At 45.8% G+C, this 21,321-nt stretch overlaps 1 protein-coding gene across 1 annotated transcript in view; it reads left to right on the top strand.

The window, feature by feature from the left end:
* The first annotated feature begins 4,625 nt into the window (after positions 1-4,625).
* LOC144785845 (myosin-4-like) overlaps positions 4,626-21,321 on the top strand; it is a 28,795-nt gene continuing 12,099 nt past the window's right edge. The window contains exons 1-18 of the mRNA XM_078664690.1: positions 4,626-4,748; positions 11,633-11,851; positions 11,938-12,081; positions 14,536-14,692; positions 14,790-14,817; positions 14,921-15,041; positions 15,147-15,239; positions 15,331-15,394; positions 15,564-15,662; positions 17,526-17,629; positions 17,735-17,873; positions 19,450-19,568; positions 19,685-19,834; positions 19,931-20,101; positions 20,186-20,492; positions 20,590-20,672; positions 20,821-20,908; positions 21,000-21,117. Of these exons, the coding sequence (XP_078520816.1) occupies positions 11,648-11,851; positions 11,938-12,081; positions 14,536-14,692; positions 14,790-14,817; positions 14,921-15,041; positions 15,147-15,239; positions 15,331-15,394; positions 15,564-15,662; positions 17,526-17,629; positions 17,735-17,873; positions 19,450-19,568; positions 19,685-19,834; positions 19,931-20,101; positions 20,186-20,492; positions 20,590-20,672; positions 20,821-20,908; positions 21,000-21,117 (2,189 nt within the window). The 5' untranslated portion in view covers positions 4,626-4,748; positions 11,633-11,647. The remainder of the gene's footprint in view (positions 4,749-11,632; positions 11,852-11,937; positions 12,082-14,535; positions 14,693-14,789; positions 14,818-14,920; positions 15,042-15,146; positions 15,240-15,330; positions 15,395-15,563; positions 15,663-17,525; positions 17,630-17,734; positions 17,874-19,449; positions 19,569-19,684; positions 19,835-19,930; positions 20,102-20,185; positions 20,493-20,589; positions 20,673-20,820; positions 20,909-20,999; positions 21,118-21,321) is intronic.

Below are 21,321 nucleotides of genomic sequence, written 5' to 3'. Positions count from 1 at the left end.
AAAATGCGCTCTTTGTTACCTGGGCTTTAGCAGGGCTGTGGGGAGCGCGATCATGATATTCCTTTGGTCTGCAAGGAGCAGCCAGGGGGAGGACATGTCACGGTCCCGGTGTTGTGCTCTCCTTGATCGAGTGCAGCCAGACTCTCTATCGGCAATTATGGGGGTATGCGCAATCGGCGCGGTCTGTTTGGTTGACCACGCCGAACACGCACACTTATCTGGGGACCCTAGAATTATGGCGATTGTCGCAAGGTACTCTGGGGCGGTTGCTTGGCAACAGTGGCGCTTTCAGAGCATCAGTGGTTGTTGTTGCCAGGTTCCTATTCAAAGTGGTGTTTTTTTCCTGTTTTGCCATTGTACTGAATCGTGTGATGGAGACTAGTGGGAAGCCCGTCTAAAAGACTTACCATGGGGAGGAACCGGGTGTTCCTGCGGCAATCACCTGCGTTACCTGATATCCATCAGATGATTCAGCAAGCAGTGGCAGCTGCTTTTAAGGAAAGCTCGCACACGTAGCCCGACAGCACGACCTCAACATAATCTCCTATGCCGACGAGACTCAGCTGGTCCTCTCCTTCACCAAGGACCCCATCACCGCCAAAGCCAACCTCCACAAAGGAATGAAGGCAGTCGCCGACTGGATGAAGACCAGCCATCTGAAGCTGAACTCGGATAAGACGGAGGTCCTCATCCTCGGCTCCAACCCTTCAGCCTACGACGACTCCTGGTGGCCGACGGCACTGGGGGCAGCCCCGACACCCACCGACCTCGCACGCAACCTGGGAATCATCCTCGACTCAACGCTCTCAATGACCAAGCAAGTCAACGCCGTCTCCTCCTCCTGCTTTAACACCCTCTTTATGCTCCACAAGATCTACAGATGGATCCCGACAGATACAAGAAAGACAGTCACCCAGGTCCTCGTCAGCAGCAGACTCGACTACGGAAACGCCCTCTACGCGGGAGCCCTGACCAAGCTCATCAAACGACTATAACGTATCCAAAAGGCTGCGGCACGACTGATCCTCTACGTACCACGCCACGACCACATCACCCCCCACCTGAGAAACCTGCACTGGCTCCCCGTCAACAAGAGGATATCCTTCAAGCTCCTCACCCACGCACACAAGGCACTCCACAAGACCGGCCCAGCCCACCTCAACAGACGGCTCTCCTTCTACATCCCCAACCGCCAGCTATGCTCTGCCGACCTCTCACTCGCCACCGTCCCGCGCATCCGAAGAACAACTACCGGTGGGAGATCCTTCTCCCACCTCGACACCAAGACAGGGAACATCCTCCCACTGAGCCTACGACAGACCCAAGACCTGCTGACCTTCAGGAGGATACTAAAGACCTGGCTGTTCAATCAATAACGCCCCCACCCAGCGCCTTGAGACCCTTACGGGTAGGTAGTGCGCTTTACAAATGATTGATTGATTGATCGAGGCTGGTCCTCCTGCTAAAAAAGCCCAGTTTTGAGGCTGTGGCAGCAGGAGATTCTGACTCAGACGAAGATGCTGAGTTGAAGGGGCGATATGTGCAGGGTACTAAGTTGAAGGAGGTCCTTCAGCACATTTGCCAGAATATAGTTTTTCCAGATACAGTCTTGCCTGAGGAGAGTAAGGATTTCTTCTCTCGGTATCAGAGCTAGTCCGTGCCACTACATTCATCTGTAGAAAAGTGTTGGAGAATGAATGGAAGGATGTCGATAAACATAGTTATCCACGTTTACTGGCAAAATGTTACCCGTTGCAGGGCTTTGCAGGCAATGTTCCAGCATCCAGAAAGGTAGATTCCTTGATGGCTGGGTTGGCGTCACAAGGTACTATTATCTCTGAAGACACTTTACCAGCAGACTCTGTTGATAAGAGGGTGGGTGTGCCAGTAAAATGCACTTTTGCCGCATCTAATTTTGCGATTAGGGCTGTGGCTTATTCGTCATATATGATTCAGACTCTCCTCAAAGACTTCCAATCCCTGGCGGAGCTTATGGATCGGGGGAAGACATATCATCTACTCTGGCTATGATTGTGCAATAGGTCAGACTTTATTTAGACATTTCTTTAGACTCTTTAGGTGCAGCGGTATCTACGGTGGGATCTTCCAAAGCGGCAAGGTGCAGATATGGTTGAGGGCCTGGATGGCAGATGCCACTTAAAAAAGAATGGCTGATGAAAATTCCTTTTTCTGGGGTAAAACGATTTGGTTCTCCTTTGAAAGACATGATAAAAAAAATCTGCGGAGGATCCTAAGCTGATGGCTCCTGATAGGCCTGCTTGTCCTAAATTCTCTGGGAAAAAAGGGCGTTAGGTCAGGGTCGACAGGGGAAATCGAATCAGCCCTTTCGTGGTAGGGGGGCGTGGCCGGGGTGCCCCTTCCCATTACAAATCCCGGTTCCAGTAAACCTACTTCCTCCTCACCAGCCACGCCTAAGCCATTACTATATGGCAGTGGTGCTAGATCAGGTGGGGGTGGGTCAAGTGTATCTATTTTCCTAAGTCTGGGAAAAGACTGTGACAGACCACTGGGTGCTTCAGGTGGTTACAGAGGGGTTCAGGATTGGTTTCATGGAGAACCCGCCAGAAGTTTTTTGAGTCACTCCTTGTCTGCTGGAGGGCATGAAACATCAGGCTCTCATAGAGGGAGTTGAGAGCCTCCTGACAAAGGGAGCCATCATTCCAGTGCCTTTGGTACAGGCAGGGCAAAGCGTTTATTCTATTCTTTTCCTAGTGGAAAAGCACTTAGGTGCTTTTCCACTAGACTAAAGTGTCTGAACCAGTTCAGCTCAAATGTCAAGTTCAAGATGATATCTCTTCAACTGATTCTGCCATTCATCAATCAGGGGGACTTACAGGATGCATACCTGCATGTGCCTGTCCATCCAACGTCAAAGGGGTTTACATGATTTTGTGTTCTGGGTCACCATTATAAGTTCCAGGTATTACCTTTTGGTCTGTGTTCTTCACCTAGGGTGTTTACCAAGGTGTTGGCTCCCCTGATTGGTGTTATGCATGGTATGGGGATTAGAATTTTACCATATTTAGCTGATTCACTGATATCTGAAAATCGTGTCTGACTCCAACTCAGGAGCTCACATACATTGTGGCAAGGAAGATTAGGACCCCAAGGGCCAGATGTAGGTAATTCCGATTTACCTACTCTTAAATACCGAATCATACCGATTCGGTATTTAAGAGTAGGTAAATAGGAAGTAGGCAGATGTAGGTAATTTTAATTTCACAATTACCGATTCTGTAAGATTCTGTATTTACCGATTCTGTAAATACCGAATCGGTATTTCCTATTGATTCCTATGGGCCTTGAAGCCCATAGGAATCAATGGGAAATACCGATTCGGTATTTACTGAATCGGTAAATACCGAATCCTGGCAGGGGGAACAGGGTGTCACTTTGACACCCTGTAGCACCCCAATTGCAGGCTTGTGTGCCATGTGGCACACATACATGCCCTAAGGGCATGTCTGTGTGTCACATGGCATAGGTGTACATGCACAGATGTGCATGTACACTGGAATTCGGTATTTTACCACCCAATAGGATTGGGTGGTAAAATAAGAATTCCTAAGGGCCTGTGGCACTGCAAACTGTGCCACCTACATATGGATTAACAGAATCGGTATATTTACCAATTCGGAAAAATACCGAAGCGGTAAATTTACCGAATCGGTAAATATACAGATTCTGTAAATTCCGAGCCACCTACATGTCAAAAGCCAAATACCGGTCGGTAACGGCCGAAATCGGCAGTTACTGACCAGTATTTGGCTAACTACATCTGGCCCCTAGTAATGAAAATTACCGGTGAGTAACCAGAGCGTTCTATGCACCTACTTTTAAGCATGCAAAGCATTGCAAGGTCCATATTCCACAATTACTTATATGTTACTCTGTGGGGATAAAATATCCACAATAGTATTACATGCTTCAATGTGTGCTACTATTTATTTGTCAGAGGATTTGGGTGACTATGAATCAGGCCTGTCGAATTTTCAAAATTGTGAACAGAGTATCTGAATTTCAATTGTCTACTTAACTATTACTTTTCACTGTTTTATTTAGTGAGGTATGTCAGTACTGTGTTCAATGTTCACGTTCTGTGTGTTCTATCATTTAAAACTTAGTGCATATAACTTTGTGCACTTGTTTGAAAAGCAAGCCTCGCTCTTTCTATGTCAGTTATTTTTAGTGTTATCTGCACACACACACAGGAGGATTGAGTTTCAACTACTCGTCCTCTGTAGTTGTTCCGCCAACCATAAGAGGAGTGGCGAGAATGCTGAATGAGCAGGGAGTTCGGTATATAAGCAGGAATTTGTGTTCCATGGATGTCAGTCAAGTTTGTGGTACGTGGAATCTGTTGGGTGCTTTCTGTTGCTCGTCTTAAGAGCATTATGTGCATGTATGACTTGTAGAAGAAATGTCCTCTGTTTTTTTTATCATCAGCGGACACATAACACTAAAAAGACTTAAGATTTGCACTTGGTAGAAAATTAATAATTGTTTATTTAAATGTAAAAATGTGGCAATCCTAAACGCGAGAAACCCTCGTTATTTTATTTTGAGACTCTTCCTGTTAGAGCACGGGGTATGCATGAGTCTTAGAATTAGCCGCATGGAAGGTCAAGTCTTAATAGCAACCTTATAAAGGTAAAGTTATCTAAATCATGTTCTTCTCTTTCCAGCGGCCAAGGGGACTGCCGTATATTCTTCATAAACATCGAAAGGTAAGGACCGGCTCTTTCTTTTTGCTGTCTTAAACAAAATGATCAAAACAAGGAGGAAGGAATGAACATAGTAACTGGCATAAAAAAGGCATTGGCTGGCAATACTAGTATTGTTTCTTTTACTCCATCTGGAAGATATCTGCGTGTGCGTTCTATGTAATAATTAGCATTGAAATGCTCGGCTAATGTGCATTGTAAACTGAGACGAATTGGGCGGGTGAGACATCCACTGCCAGCAGCACTAGCCTGAGCTATGACCGGGTGAGGGAGGGGATGGCGCTGCCCAAAGGCACAGTCACGAGGCTGGGATAGACAGCCAGGGCCCCAGAGGCATGTCTAGTCTGCCTAGAGCTCTGCCTTCAATGCACAGGGCACGTGACCTCTCACCCTGCACGGATGCTATACATGCAGCTGAGGCCTTCTTGGATGGTCACTGCTCTCACCGACTCTGCCGCTCTCAAGGCCTGTTCTTCCGGTCCTCGCATCTACCACAAAGTCTGGTCTGCCCTAAGTACGTCCCCGAAATCCAGCTCTGCCTGTTGTAATCATGATGTCTCCGCCCTTGTATTCCTAAACTCCTAAGTGCCAGTGCTAGGCTTCAGCCCAGCCCCCTGACACCCCAACACTGACCTCTATGTTTGAAACCCAACAAAAACAAGCATTTGCAATGCAATCGGTCTCGCCTTCGGGACCTAATATGAATTCAGCTATGCAGCACATTAGCCTGGGTGCTGAAACATCTACTGTTCTTTAACGTTGAGGGAAAGTAAGCACCAAAGTGGGTGACACGCCAGGTGTGGAAACACATGGGGAGAAACACTGCCTTTCAGCAGGAAAGGGTATAGTTCAAAGCTCTGTATTTAATATAAAATCCGGGCCTCCAGTGGTCATATTACTGAAAAGACAAGATATGAAAAAAATATCATTGTCTACGGGTGCTCATGGAAGACAATTTCTATGGACTGGAATATAGAGAATGCTAAAGTGATTCTGGTATTTTACTCACCTCTGCTGGTCGTTTTCTATCAAGAAAGTTAAATAGAGGCAGTTACCAGGAAAACTTTAAAAAAAATCCCTCAGCAGAAAGCAATTTTGGTATTTTACTGATCTCTACTAGTCGTTTTCTATCAAGACAGTTAAATAGAGGCAGTTAAACAAGCAGAAAACGATTCTGGTATTTTACTGACCTCTACTGGTCGTTTTTTATCAAGACAGTTAAATAGAGACTGTTGAACAGAAAGAAAGAAAAGTCCCTAAGCGGAAGGAGAGAAGTCCTAGGGCTGATCTCCAGAACCCACAAAGTAGATACACATAGAAGTATATACTAAAGTATATACAAGAGGTCTCGAATGCTCGACCTAAAAATTATGAGTAAAGATGTTGTGGGGCAGTGGTTCCCAACCTTTTACCTTCTGGGGACCCCCCACTTAATGATTACTGGAACCTGCACTGCTCCCACTAATCAATCCGAGGACACTAATGTCATTGTTAACCTCCAATTTCAAATTCCTTCACATTTACAGTATGTTTCACATGTACATTTAAGGGCAGATTTACAAGCACCCTGCACCACCAATAAGTCACTTTTCGTGACGTACTGGTGGCGCAGAGGGCTCCTCCATATTTACAAGGAGAGGAAAAGCCACCCAGCGTGACTTTTCCTCTCCTTGTAAATACGGCCCCTTCACACGCAGCACTTTTCGTTGAAGGGGCGTTCCATGGGTGTTGCTGTGGGTGTTCCCACGCAACACCCATGGAACAAGACACATCCAGAGGAATCGTAAATCTGGAGATACGTCTGAATGCTACGTCACCCTAGAGGTGGCGTAGTGAGGCGCAATGAGGAAAATGCATCTTCATTTATTCCTCTTTCAATGCGTACTGCATTCTACAGCACGCATTGAAAGAGGAAAATGCCTGTAGTGATTGCTTTTGCGCAGGAAGGTTCCCCTTCCTGCACAAAAACAATCTACCCATGACGCAGGCATCCTTGCACCATGATGCCAGGGTGCCTGCGCCTGGCTGCAGTTTGTGCGCTAGCGCAGGGGGAAGCACAGAAATGTGACATTCTTGTAAGTACGTTGCATCCCTGTGCTTTGGAAATGCCGCAGCCTGGCGGAGCCAAAGGGCTTGCGGTGCCACACTGCAGCACTACCTTGTAGATCTGTCCCACAACTTCTTTATATTCACTTTATTAATCTTAAATATTATTTAATTTTCTAAGTAGCCGCAGACCCCCTGAGCAGGCTTGATGACCCCAGGGGTCCCCGGACCACAGGTTGGGGGTCCCTGCTGTGGGGTACAACGCTAGGCGAGCTGTCTGTAAGCCTAAGCTAGTTCTGGAGTTAGAGGGGATGGGGGCGGTACCCACTACTTTGAAACGCACTGGTAGATTTGTTTGTGATTGGATAAAGAGGTGTTGCTAACTTAACACCCATGAATGCAATGCCCAGTAGCGGATCCATCCCGACCTTCTAGGCGCTTGAGAGAGGGCTGTCCGGGCCAGTGAGGCGCGAGGCGCAGTTCATTGACAGTCTCAGCAGTTTGAAAGAGAGAGTGTGGGAGTGCTGGAAAGACAGAGGCTTAGAGGAACGCGAGTCCGGGAGAGAGAGGCCCTGGGCTCCGTTTAGAGTGCTCGATGCGACCCCTCGGCCGCAGCAATCCTGAGCCCAGGCGTGATGAACAACCTTCATTCCTGACAACTGAAGGGGGCAACACGGCTCCAGCTGGTCGGCCCTGAGACAGCCTGCCCGCTATAGGCTACAATCTGCCCAACAGGTGAAGGCCGCCTCGAAGTGCTGACTCGAGGCGCTGCCGTCCTATGCAGTGGGGAGATGAGAGTGCACCAGGAGCTGAAAGGAGGTCATGGCGCCTGACCTGGCCTGGCTGGGAAGCAGTCGAAAAGAAGGAGCTAGGGTGATCTATAATTACATATTTTAAGTAATGCAAACTCAGCTGATTAGCTGCGTTAATCCTACTTGAAGAAAACTCAAGTACAGAGGCTTCCTTTTTCATGTAATCGTTGAACTGATACGGGGCTGATAGCACAATGTACCTTACAACACCATGTATTTAAATACAAAAAGAACAGCAGATGGTTATAGATTCAGGCGACAGGAGTTGGGGAGGGGAAAGTCGAAGACGGGGGGAGTAAAATGTTAACGGGAAGTGAGGGTTTGATCTGAAAATTCCCTCCTCCCCAGCCCAAGCCTTCAGGCAGTTCAGGATTAAAGTCTCACACAGCCAGACAGAGTGAGATCCATGCCGATGCAAGGGGGGGGGGGGGGGGCTTCAAGGGGTTAGAAACATAAGGGACCCTAAGAAACCCCGCAGACATCCGAGGGCGACTGGCCGCGGCTCTCCGGGAGGACCGTGGCAGCCTTGCGGTGCTGGCCATCACCGGTGACGCACAGAAGCATCTGTCTGTCTGTCCGCAATGAAGAGCGCAGCCACAGCAGGCATCAGACTGCACAGGGACGCAGTCAAAATGACTCGTTCATACACACACACCATTTCCAGATTCAAATGGCGGTGTCTCTGAGGCAGGCTAGCAGGACACATTCAAGACGTTTCCTCAGCAAGGACATTTGTGGAGCTATTTTTGGAATATTGGCAAACCCAGAAGCCAAAAGCTTCAAGACGCTCTCTGGCTGCGACTAATGTTTCTGAAATTAAACGCCCTTTCTCCTAGTACTGTAATGTATTGTAATTGCATTTATATAGCGCTTACTACCCCTGACGAGGCGTCAAAGCGCTTTTTTCAGCGAGTAGCACGCTACTCCGGGACCCATAGAGGATTAGTGTTGAATTAATATAGTGAAACATGCAAGTAAATTTTAAGAGGAGGATAGGTTAGTCAGTTATTTGGATTGGAAGGATAGCAGAAGGATAGAAGAGGAAAAAAGGTTTGTATTTATATAATACAGCTTCTGTCAGGTCTATCAGACCCTCCAGGTCACCCATTCCCTGATTATATAGGGCTTTAAGTGGGGTGAAACACTGGGGGGGGGGGGTGTTCTCTAAAAGGGGCGTGGTCAATCTAATTAAGGGCGTGGCTTAAAACACATAAACTAAAACTCTGTGTTGAGCCCAGTGCCGCCCGACTTGTATTTTGCTGTTTCCTGTCATTGCGTCCAGATATATGATGCAACAAGTCACATCACACCTACAAGTCAGGCGGACTATTGGCTTTGTCAATGGTTGCTAGTTGCATAAGATAAAAAAAAAGCAGCAACTATGGCTTGTATATAATATTGAAAACACTTCCACTAAAGCCCTGGTGGTGACACCACGACAATGTTGCTGCTCCTGAGATTCAAAAAGAGAAGGGAAACCCAGAGAGAAAATGACTCTTTAAAGGATTTCCATTCCCCCTACGACGCTCACCTGGCATGACGTCATGCCGTAACTTCTCCACTAGTGAGAAGTGAGCAGTGTGAGCAGTGCACACATGATGTGCCTGCTGTCACTGCAGTCCGCGCTTGTGCCAGGGCACAAAACGGAGCCCGATAGAGACCAGTTTCGAGGCCCCCTTCAAAAAACTGCCGGTGCTCAGACCCGGTGAGACCCGGCCCGCTTAAAGCCCTGCCCTGATAAATCCTCCATAAAGATGTGTTAGATCTTTTCAGATTGCCCAGGGCTTCAATTCCCTGGCTTTGCTCATCGGAACTCCAGGCGCCCTTGTCAGTCAGGGTACTGTAAGTGGTAAAGTTATTTATTATGTTCTCGAATCAGAAGAGTAAAGGGCACAAAGAGAGAAAAGTACTCCTGTGTGGGTCCGCTACGTATGTCTGGCATTCAGGGTTTCCTACAAATCTGAACCAGCAGCAGGTTTCCAGGAGCACAAACCCCTGGGACTCCTGGCCGGATTACATGCAGCGCAGTAACTCCAGGACTCCAAGCCATTGGGCTCTTTATCAGTCATGGGACAGAAGAAAACTCGACCAGGCCCTGAGGCTACAGACAGAAGAGCAAGGAGACAGGGCCTGTAGTAACCCAGACGGCGGGCATATTAACAAGACTGACCTGTTGTGAGCCGGTGATGGCTGCAGCATGATGATTGGGGGCAGAGGGGGCGTCTGGAGCGAGTGCAAAGCAAACTATGAATGAGTAGAGTAGCCAGTCACATTGTCCAAAACTAGCCAGTTAAAGAGTCCTTTGACTGGAGAACTGACGCGTCTGCACCTGTGATGGGTTCTGAAGTGGAGGGCGGAAGCTGCAATTGTTAGGATGAGCCCACTTTTATGAGTCAACACAGTGTAGGAGTTAAATACCCCTTTACTGAGGGAGGGGGGCGTTCTACGGAGAGGATTTATTTAAAAATGCACGCGCAGTCTGTACATTCGTAAGCACATTAGACTGCTGACGTTTTAAAACCTTAGCATGTTTACCGGCTTGGAGCAGGTATGAAAGCACACAGGTTGCTATCCTAACACAGCAGGTACCTCCATTCTGCTGTCGCCTTCCGGCGGCATTAGGCGGGACTCCTGCAGGCCCAGCTGGGAACATTTTCAACTTGTATAAGCAACAGTTGTGCCCTCGTTAAGGACATGGGCCTATGTCCGAAACATGTTGGCGCTCGCAAGCCTGCGATTCCCAAAATCCCAGGCTAACTGTTCCCTGGAGGCGACCATCCGCCTCTGTAGCCAGGCGCAGAGGGCCACTAACAGTGGCGGCCCAATTAATATCCACCCGGCGTCTCATTCTGCACCCCTGACATAGGAGGTTTTGCTCTGTAATCTGTTGCTTTAAATGAAAGTCTTTGGTTCATGGAGCCCAGTGTGTGCAGCTGCACTTTGCGAATAGAGGGTTGACAGATCCCGGTCCTGGCTGAGTGGAGGGCGCGCTACAGGTCTGTTACCCCTCTGGTTCTGCAGCTGCCATACAGATGTTGGGGACTGACCATGTGGACCCTGCAGATGTGTCTTGGCTCTGGTGAATGGAGCATGCGCACAGTGTAGGAGTTCCTTCTCCCCTTTGGACGTTGTAGCAGTGAGTGGCACAGGGTATGGACAGGGTACCGCCAGGGGACCCCATACTTTTAAAGAAGATTTCTCGTCCACGGTGATCCAGACATTAGAGGCACCGAGCAGTGCAGTCCCCGAATGACACTCGACCCCCTGCTCCCTCCCATGGGCCTCATTTATGAAAAGTGACGCATCGCTGCTTGAAAACAGCGATGCGTCACTTTTCACTGCGCCTTCCTTGCGACACCAATGATGCGTCATATTTACAGTATGACGCATCATGGCGCAAGGAGTTAAGGATACGCCAGTATTTCTGACGTACCTGTATGGCGCAAAAGTGACGCATTGCTGGAGTGTGTCACAAAAGTGACGCAACTCCAGCAATGCGTCCTTTCACATGGGGCTTACTGTGAGGCAGGCGCAAGAAATTGACGCATTTGTGTCCTAGAAGTGGTGTAGTGAAATTTTATAGATTTCACCGAGTCACTTCTATGACCCTTTCTTGTGTCAGAACGCCCCCCCTGCATACATTATACCTGGCGCAGGTATAATGTGGCGCAGGGGTTTACAAAGTGACGCATCTACCTAGATTCTTCACTTTGTAAATATGGTGCAAAAAGGCACATTTTTTACGCTGCTGGTGCGTCACAAAAAGTGACGCACCGGCGGCATAAAAGTGACACACGGCCTCATAAAAGGCCCTATGTGTTTACTGTGCACCAGAAGGTTTCAGCTGCTGCAGGAGCCCCAAGGATGCTTCTGTTGGGAAGACAAAGAAAGGTGGCTGAGGAAAGGCAGCCATTCCTTACCCCTGCGAGGGCCACATGCTGAAATAGATTTAATTCACATCAATAAATAACAGCGCGCATTTAATTACGCTCTGCCATATTCCTAATGTTACGAACATTATCTTTCTAGTAACCATCTGCAGCCATGGCTTCGGATGCAGAAATGGCCGTGTTTGGGGAGGCCGCACAATACCTGCGGAAGTCTGAAAAGGAAAGACTTGCAGCCCAAAACAAGCCATTCGATGCCAAGAACACCTGCTTTGTAGATGACGAAAAAGAGCTCTACGTCAAAGGTTTCATCACAGCCCGAGAGGGTGGCAAAGTCACTGTCAAGACTGACGACGGAAGGGTAAGAAAAATAAGTGTAATAGATTTCAGCCACACAGCTTCTGCCAGTCTCTTGCATTAACTCTTCCTCCTTCTCTCTTGCTGCAGACTGTGACTGTCAAAGACACTCAAGTCTACCCCCAGAATCCTCCCAAGTACGACAAGATTGAAGACATGGTCATAATGACCCATCTGAACGAAGCCTCCGTGCTGTATAACCTCGCCGAGCGGTATGCAGCCTGGATGATCTACGTAAGTACCATAGAAAGGAGACCCCATGACACGGGGGTGTCAGAGCCCAGGGTTCACCCTAGGACTGTATGCAACTGACAAACGCCTGAACATAACCAGCTGGTAGCAGGGAAACAATACCCTTCCCTCGCACTCTGTTTAAAGTAATGTGGGAGGCCCACATCCCTGGGGGATAAGCATCCTCTCTCACAAGCCTGGGGACACCCATTCTGCAATCACTAACGGTACTGAGGCATGTACTGCTAATGCCACTAGTGGCCACAGTGGATACGAAGGACAGAGGCTTTCTTTCACTCTCAAGATTCATGCTAGACCACAGCTCTTAAAGACACATCCATCTCTGCAGCTACACTCTCTGCTAATATCACAAAAGGCATCCACTTTGTTTCCAATGTTTTTATAGAGATTCGTTCATACAGCAAACTCTTTGAAACTACTACCACACGCACACACACACATCTCCACCCCTTTCTCCTCCGCGTACTTTAGCTACGCAGGTCCACCTAATCTTATAATTTAACCTTAAAGTCCTCTAAGCGATTTATTATTAGAGCATCCTTAAACGTTCCTCAGCGTACCAGGTTGGAGAGTCAAAAGAATATTATAAGCGGCTAGTGGGTGGCACGTGGGTGGGAGGCACACCAGGGAATCCTGAGAATTGTGGATATGGCTTGGTGCCAACAATTTAGCAGACACACAGAGCGCCAGGCTACCAGAAATCCTGAAAATAAACCCCCATATATTGTTGAACTTAATATTAGACACGTACTCTCCCTTTTGAAGATACTTATCTTTTTGGATTCTACCACGGCTCCCACACGGCAATCCCGTATGAACTCAAGGAGGCTCATTTCTGAGAGGCCTGTGGCACTTTTGCACCATGTAAAGTGGTACATGAGTGATGCAGGCCTCTACTTCCGATTTTTGAAGCCCGCAAAGCCACCCGGCTTGGCTTTGAGTGCCCTCATAAATCATAATGCCACGCAGCGCAAGTTGCTGCGTCACCATACTCCGCGCCCGGGAGAGGTTCCATGGGCGTAGCAGTGGGTTTTCCTACGCAACACCCATGGAATTTGACGTTGCCCAAGATTTACAAAGTCATGTAAACCTGGAGAAACACCAAATCCGTACACCTCCTGAGGTGAGGGACACAAGGAGAAATATGTTTATCTTCGTTTTTCCTGTTTCCATGTCTGCTGCAGTCTACAGCACACCTAGAAAGAGTAAAAGGCATCAATGGATTGTTTCTGAGGGAAGGTGCCCCTTCCTGCACAAAAACAACCTCGCCTTCAACGGAGGCATCTTTGGAGAATGGTGCAAGGGTGCCTACATTTGTGCTAGACTGCCGAAACGGCGCCAGCGCAGGGAGAAGGGGCAGGAATGCATCAGATTGCTTAAATACGGTGCATTCCTGCCCTTTCACTTTGGCGTTCAGAAGCTCAGCAAGGTGCCTTGCTCCGCTGCCCTACGCCAAAATCCCATAAATGGGGCCCATAGCTTTTGTCCACGTGCTCTACTCTGAGGCTGGATGGATGCCACGCAATTAGTTGTCTGACCAGCTAAGAACAGCAGCTCTTAACACAAGCTCTTAACATGCAAGGTTTCATGGCTCATGTGAGCAGAAAACATATTTTACTTTCTTCATAGTAGAAAGACGTTTTTCAGTGCTGGGGCTCACAGAAGGACATTCTTTAGTTCAGGGTCGCTTAGGACCATAACCGCGCTGCTACTATGAATTACTATATCTTCAGAGGACCCCAAGAGATCTGAAAAGCTTGTGATGGAATTATAAGTGGAATCTGCCACTTGTTTCCAATGGTAAATATCGACATATTTTAGTGAATTTTGAATTTACCATCTTGGACACTGATCACATTGGAGCTTGACCAGTTAGACTGCGTCCCTTTTATTGAATTTAACTAAAAGGTATCAATGGAAACTAAGAGTCTGTTTCACAGAGGTAAACTTACATCATGTTTACGTTTGTTTTAGAAATTACAAAAATGCATTTTAATACCAAGTTCACAAGTACGGACACTCCGCAGTCGCAGCAGAAAACTCTGCACATAAAAAGATTGGCATATTTTATCTTTTTATGTGCAGAGTTCTCCACCCCACAGTGGTGTCTCCGCACTCATAAACTTAGAATTAAAATACGTTTTTGTGAATTCCACAACAAACGGAAAGACAAAGGTGTAAGTTTACCTTTGTGAATCAGGCCCCAAGTACGATCACTAGTAAAATCATTTCCAAGGCAGACTACAGTTTTTAAGCTGGTGCAAGAAACTGTGACTAATTCCACAGCACATTATTAATAGTCACAGAATTATGTGCTTACCTTAGAACAACACAAAACAGGGATACAAAGCCCAAGAAAACTCAATAGAGAGCAACACATGATGGAAATGTTAAACACAAGGTAGTTTGTCTGCTAATCATGCCCTTTCCTTTCAGACCTACTCTGGTCTCTTCTGTGCCACTGTGAACCCCTACAAGTGGCTGCCAGTGTACAACCCTGAGGTTGTAGATGCCTACAGAGGCAAGAAGCGCCAGGAAGCCCCACCCCACATCTTCTCCATCTCTGATAACGCCTATCAGTTCATGTTGACAGGTAAAGTTTGATTCTTTTATTCTTGCTCATGGATGTATCTTCTTTTGCTGTACAATGATGTTTATTTATCTATTTCCTTCAAACATTCGACCAACAGATCGTGAAAACCAGTCTGTCCTGATTACGTAAGTAAAAACTCATCCCTAGAATATCATTATGCATGAAGTAAATAACACGTTCCGCGTGATCGATGTACACTTACAATAATCGTTCTGATTTCCTCAATAGTGGAGAATCTGGTGCAGGAAAGACCGTGAACACCAAGCGTGTCATCCAGTACTTTGCGACAATTGCTGTTGCTGGTGGTGACAAGAAAAAAGACGCCCCTGGCATGGCCAATAAAATGCAGGTTTGTAGATTCAATTATTTTTTGCATACCCTGTGCAAGGTGCAGTTAGTGACATATATTATGTGTCAGAGGAGCTTATTCCAATTGAAACCTTGATTTTTACAGGGAACTCTGGAAGATCAAATCATCCAGGCTAACCCGCTGCTGGAAGCCTTCGGTAATGCCAAGACCGTGAGGAATGACAACTCCTCTCGCTTTGTAAGCACAGTTTGTTTCTTTTTTCCAGTTCACTTGTCCATTGCTTCCTTGGGAAAGCCTGAAGTATCTAAACTGTCTTTTTATTGTTTAGGGTAAATTTATCAGAATCCATTTCGGAACTACAGGAAAACTGGCGTCTGCAGATATTGAAACATGTAAGACCAGCCTTTAAACCCTTTGAATATGTTGGTGTGCTTTGGAGAGACTGGCTCACATTTACTCTTTCTTAGATGTATTACCTTATTCATGAATATGGCCCTAAATAATCTAATTACATCAATACATTGTACATATAAGCTAATTTTCGTTTTGTCTCTTTTACAGACCTGCTGGAAAAGTCCAGAGTAACATTCCAGCTCTCAGCTGAGAGGAGTTACCACATCTTCTACCAGATCATGACCAACAAGAAACCAGAGCTTGTCGGTAAGTTTTGATTATTTATTTGCAGTTCTCTGCTCAGTAGAGCAGAACTGGTTTAAAACTGGACCTAGATGTGAGATGAGAATGGAACTTTATGCTAGGAGTCGTGGGAATGCCGTGATTAGGATCCTAGAAACTTCAATTGTCCTTACACATGATCAGGATTTGCTTGTTGGTTGTCGATGTGCATCCATCACAGTATGGAGTAAGGATTTAAGCACATGAGATGCAGAAGGAAGTGAGGTAAAACAGCAATAATTATTGGAACTGGTATTCAGTGAGTGAGATTTTCAAAAGTCCTCAGAGAGCCATAATGGCGGGCTTCGTACAGGTTGGGGCACTCCATAGCTCACCGACATTCTCATTCTTTTGGAATGTCACATACTCTATGCTAGTCGCTGTGAAGACATCATATGTTTGTTACTTGGATTCTGTAAGTGAGGAATTCATAAAAGAGGATTGAGTGAATAAACAGGTTTTGTAGGGCTTTGCAACGAGGAAGAATATTCTCCAGTGGAGTGCACCAGCCTGAGAAAGAATCTCAATATACTTAGGGGCTTATTTACAAGAGGCCTGAGCCATGGAGCAACACTTCTTTTGATGCTCCGGTGGTGCAGGCTTCTCAATCATATCTATAAGACGCCGCAAAGCCACCCTTCGTGGCTATGCGTGGCCTCATATATATGGAGTAAGGCAAGACAGCGCAAAGCTCTGCATTGCCTTACTCTGCATCAAGGAGGCGTTTCATGGGCGTTACGGTTGGTGTCCCGACGCAACACCCATTGACTTTGATGCTGCCCCAGATTTACAAAATCACATAAGCCTGCGGCAGTGGCAAAAACCTTATGCCTTCCCAGAGCAAGAGTAAGAAGGAGAAATGTTTTAATTTCTCCTTGTTTTTTCCACCTTCAATGTGTAAAATGCAGCACACAGAGAATGAGTATACCCCTCCATTGATTGTTTTTGTGCAGGAAGGTGCCACTTCTTGCACAAAAACAATCCCATCAACAACGCACGCCCTTACACCATGGTGCAAGGGTGCCTGCTTTGATGCTAGGCACAAAATTGTGCACGGGCGCAGGACGAAAGGCCAGGATTGCACCGTATCTCGTAAATACGATGCATTCCTGCCCTTTCAAATTGGCACACCTCAGCATGGCAAAAAGACTTGCATTGCTGCCCAACGCCAACTTTTGATAAATAAGGCCCTTAGTTTCAAGTACATTAACCTGAAATGCAGCAACTCGATTCTCTCTTTAATGCAGCTTATTTTTTGTAGCGCCTTGTGTGTTGACATCAGGGTGCAGGCTGGAGAAACATTGTGTTGTGCTCGAAAGTGTTGCCAAACCTATCAATAAAATGAGTACTACACCGAGAACTCTTCAAATAAATGTAATCTCAGAATTCACTGCAGACTTCTGAGGGGGACTCATTTTGCTGTCCCGTTCTCTTACGGTACTACTTCCGTCGAGAGACTTGCCTTGGCTTCCACACATTAATAGGACTGCAGCAGGAGAGCTTAAGGAGCATGACATGCCCACGACAGGAAGGCTGTCCAGGGGCCCGTTTTATTAAAGGACCTGAAATGATCAGTTGGGGGAATGCATCAATAGTTATAATTACAGAACTCTTACAGAACGAACGCCTGAGCCCTGTCTCTCATGTCCAGAGCCAGTGCAAAGGATTTTAGCCATTTGATGTTGAAATGGAACAGATCGATGGAAAACACCACAAAACAAAGTATTATGAATGCGCGCGTCGTTTATCCTTTTATGAATAGAAACTACTTTGCCTGCCAATCTCAGCAGCATATTCCTACAATCACACTCTGATACCCCTCTAACCTGGAACTGTTTTGTTTCGAAGAAATGCTCCTGATTACCACCAACCCCTACGACTTCCCGTCCATCAGCCAGGGTGAGATTGTGGTGAAGAGCATTGATGACGTGGAGGAGCTGCTGGCCACTGATGTGAGTCTTTCTTCAACAACTATCCTGAAAAAGTCAGAATACTCTTAAGCTTAAAAACACCTTTCATTTTGGCTTAAACGTAAATACGTCCCCCTCTCTTGACAGAGTGCCATTGATATCCTGGGGTTCAACCAAGATGAGAAGATGGCCATCTACAAGCTGACCGGAGCAGTCATGCACCACGGAAACATGAAGTTCAAGCAGAAACAGCGTGAGGAGCAGGCCGAGCCCGATGGCACAGAAGGTAAGGACGGATGTATGACATTACAACGCTGGCTTTTACATCGCATGCCCTTACAACGCTGTTTTTACAACGCATGCCTTTACAACGCATAGTGCTTTGGGGCGCTGGATAGTGAATAGTTTAATTTACTATTCCAACTCCAGTCCCCGTGGATAGTAGGGAAGGTGTTGGATAGTAAATTAAACCTATTCCCTATCCTAGAGCGCCCCCCAGCGCAATGCATTGTAATGGTTTGCGTTGTAAAAGTTGCGTCGTAAAGGCACTGCGTGGTAAAAGTTGCGTTGTAAAGGATGTTTCCCGGTAAGGACTGATGTGCACTGCAGTCCCTGAAAAGCTCACTTCAAAATCCAAAACATAGGATTTCAAAGGGAGAGAATTTGTAGACAGAGAAGGATTGCCATGACTGTACAAAGATGAGAGCAATGACCAATAAACGTAGTCTATGAGAGGATCAATTAGTCTGAAGGCCAAAAGGTTGAAAGTGTCGCAAATTGATTGACAGTTTGGTTGTTAAAGATACGTACTGATCCCATAAAGTCCCATGGCCCCCGCCACCATCACCTAACACTAAAACGAACGATCATTTATCCAGTGCAGAGCAGTTCCAACCCTAGAGCTAATCACCCTTTACACCATCACTACTCTCTAGCCATAAGTCTAACATACCACAAGCTCTAATCCTAAACTTCACCTTTCCTCATGCCCTAATACAAGCCCTAAACCTTATTACCGCTTACTATCTTCCTACCCTTTGTTATCCTAAAGTTCATATTTGCCTCAATTCTAAAGGTAACCTTACCCTAATCCGAATCCTATCCCTGAAATACACACTAACGCGAAGCTTATCCTTTTTCCGAATAAATTAAACACACTGTAAACATTTTCAAAGTTTTCCCAACATGCTGGTTTTCCTTCCAAAGATTTCCCTTTCAAACTCATGGTTTTCAGCCTTTACATGCCAAATGTTTGATACTTCTGTGTTAGTGTTATTCAGCTGTTTGATCTAATTCAGTGAGTGATCAATATATTTTCATCGGAAGACTAGCAATTACACACCACCCTCTTGGGATTCAGGGTATAATTCTGCGAGCGATAGGATAGGAGAAATATGTGGGCATGATACGACAAGATGTTGAGTACATTTTCAAAATCTGTTGCAGCTTATACATAGCAACTAAACAACAGAAACGTAGGACAGAACACTTTGCCAAAGGGAATTAAAGAGGCTTTGTTAATACTGATCAAACTGCTCCATGTGTGTGACACCGAAATCAGCTATTCAAATATAACCCACACAGACAATAAACGGGCAATAAGAAGAGAACTGCACCATATCGCTAGTCCATCTATTATCATCTCTGTGGATAAATGAGGATAACGCTACTGCACTCTACTGCCTTTTGGCTAGGTTAGCGATATAGAAGGAATACATGCACAAATACGCAATAAAGATATATCATCTTTTAGGTTTTATGTCTATCAAAACATAAAACAAGCTGAGTCTACTACACCGTCACTGATAATCAGATTCCAAATGTATAGTTGGCACAATCCTAAACGGCTTTTCTACTTATAGTTGCTGACAAGATTGCATACCTGATGGGTCTGAACTCAGCAGACTTGCTGAAGGCGCTGTGCTACCCAAGAGTCAAGGTCGGCAATGAATTTGTCACCAAGGGGCAGACGGTTAACCAGGTAAATCTACGTTGTCACTAGTCATACTTTTCTCAAGAAAACTACAGCTGATTGAAAAAAGAATACAAAATAAACACGCTGCATTCAGTTTAAAAATGTAACTATGTATCCAACAGGTGTACAACTCCATCGGTGCACTCTGCAAGTCTGTTTATGAGAAGCTCTTCTTGTGGATGGTGATCCGCATCAACCAACAGCTGGACACCAAGCAAGCCAGGCAATACTACATCGGTGTCCTGGATATTGCAGGCTTTGAGATTTTTGATGTAAGTTTCAGATGTTTTAGTGCAGATATAGAGAAGCCTCCCGCTACTGAGTTCATTATAAGAATCTAATCAAGAACCAAATGTGTTATCTTTTAGTTCAACACCTTGGAACAGCTGTGTATCAACTTCACCAACGAGAAATTGCAACAGTTCTTCAACCACCACATGTTCGTCTTGGAACAAGAGGAATACAAGAAGGAAGGCATTGACTGGGAGTTCATTGACTTCGGCATGGATTTGGCTACCTGCATTGAACTCATTGAGAAGGTGGGTGACTGTTCAAACTGCATATGGTTGTATTAAAATAACGTACCCATATACCCAAGTCTCACATAGATATGTTTCTTTCAGCCCATGGGAATCTTCTCCATCCTTGAAGAGGAGTGCATGTTCCCCAAGTCTACAGACACCTCCTTCAAGAACAAGCTCTATGACCAGCATCTGGGCAAGTGCAAGAACTTCGAGAAACCAAAGCCAGGCAAAGGAAAGGCTGAAGCTCACTTCTCCCTGGTGCATTATGCTGGTACTGTGGATTACAACATCTCTGGCTGGCTGGAGAAGAACAAGGATCCATTGAATGAATCTGTTATCCAGCTTTACCAGAAGTCCGCCCTTAAAGTGCTGTCCATGCTTTACAGCGCTACTGCAGCAGAAGCTGGTAAATATCCTGCTTCAATGCACGCAAATAGTAAACAATGCCACAAAACTTAAGGTGTTTCTGATTCATGGATTCTGGTTTTTTTTTCAAATCCTAGAAGCGGCAGCTGCTGCTGCTAGTGGAAAGGGTGGAAAGAAGAAGAAGGGCGGGTCTTTCCAGACAGTGTCTGCTTTGTTCAGAGTAAGTCAACATAATTAATCTACTTAAATATAAACTTATTGTGTTCATGTTATATTAACCCATATCATCACTATATTTGCCATATTTTCATGTATTCAATCCTATGTAAAGCATGATTTAAAAGATATTTATATTTTTGCTACAATAGGAGAATTTAGGCAAGCTGATGACCAACCTAAGAAGCACTCACCCACACTTTGTGCGTTGCCTCATTCCAAATGAAACAAAAACTCCAGGTACAAAGCTCCAACATTATTATTGATCTCAGGAACATCTGTTGATCTAGTGAGAACGTGATCAACTAATGTATTTAGTCTTTCCCTCTAGGTGTTATGGACAACCATCTCCTGATCCACCAGCTGAGATGTAATGGTGTCTTGGAAGGTATTAGGATTTGCCGAAAGGGATTTCCAAGCAGAATCCTCTATGGTGATTTCAAACAGAGGTAATTTGAATGTTACAACAAGTGTTAACACATCCATGAAATATAAGTACACAAACTGCGGTTTTATCTAAATGGAAAGTGCAAGCAATGTAAACCTGCAAGGCTAGCTAGAGGAATTTTGAATCTCATTCTGACCAATGATTACTCAAGACAATAATGGTATTTATTTTCTCAATGCTACTTTGAAGTATTGCTTGCTCTACA

This window comes from Lissotriton helveticus, chromosome 10, assembly GCF_964261635.1.
Source record: "Lissotriton helveticus chromosome 10, aLisHel1.1, whole genome shotgun sequence".
Classification (NCBI taxonomy): domain Eukaryota; kingdom Metazoa; phylum Chordata; class Amphibia; order Caudata; family Salamandridae; genus Lissotriton; species Lissotriton helveticus.
The sequence above is the reverse complement of the archived record's forward strand: the minus strand, read 5'-3'. Positions and strand labels throughout refer to the sequence as shown.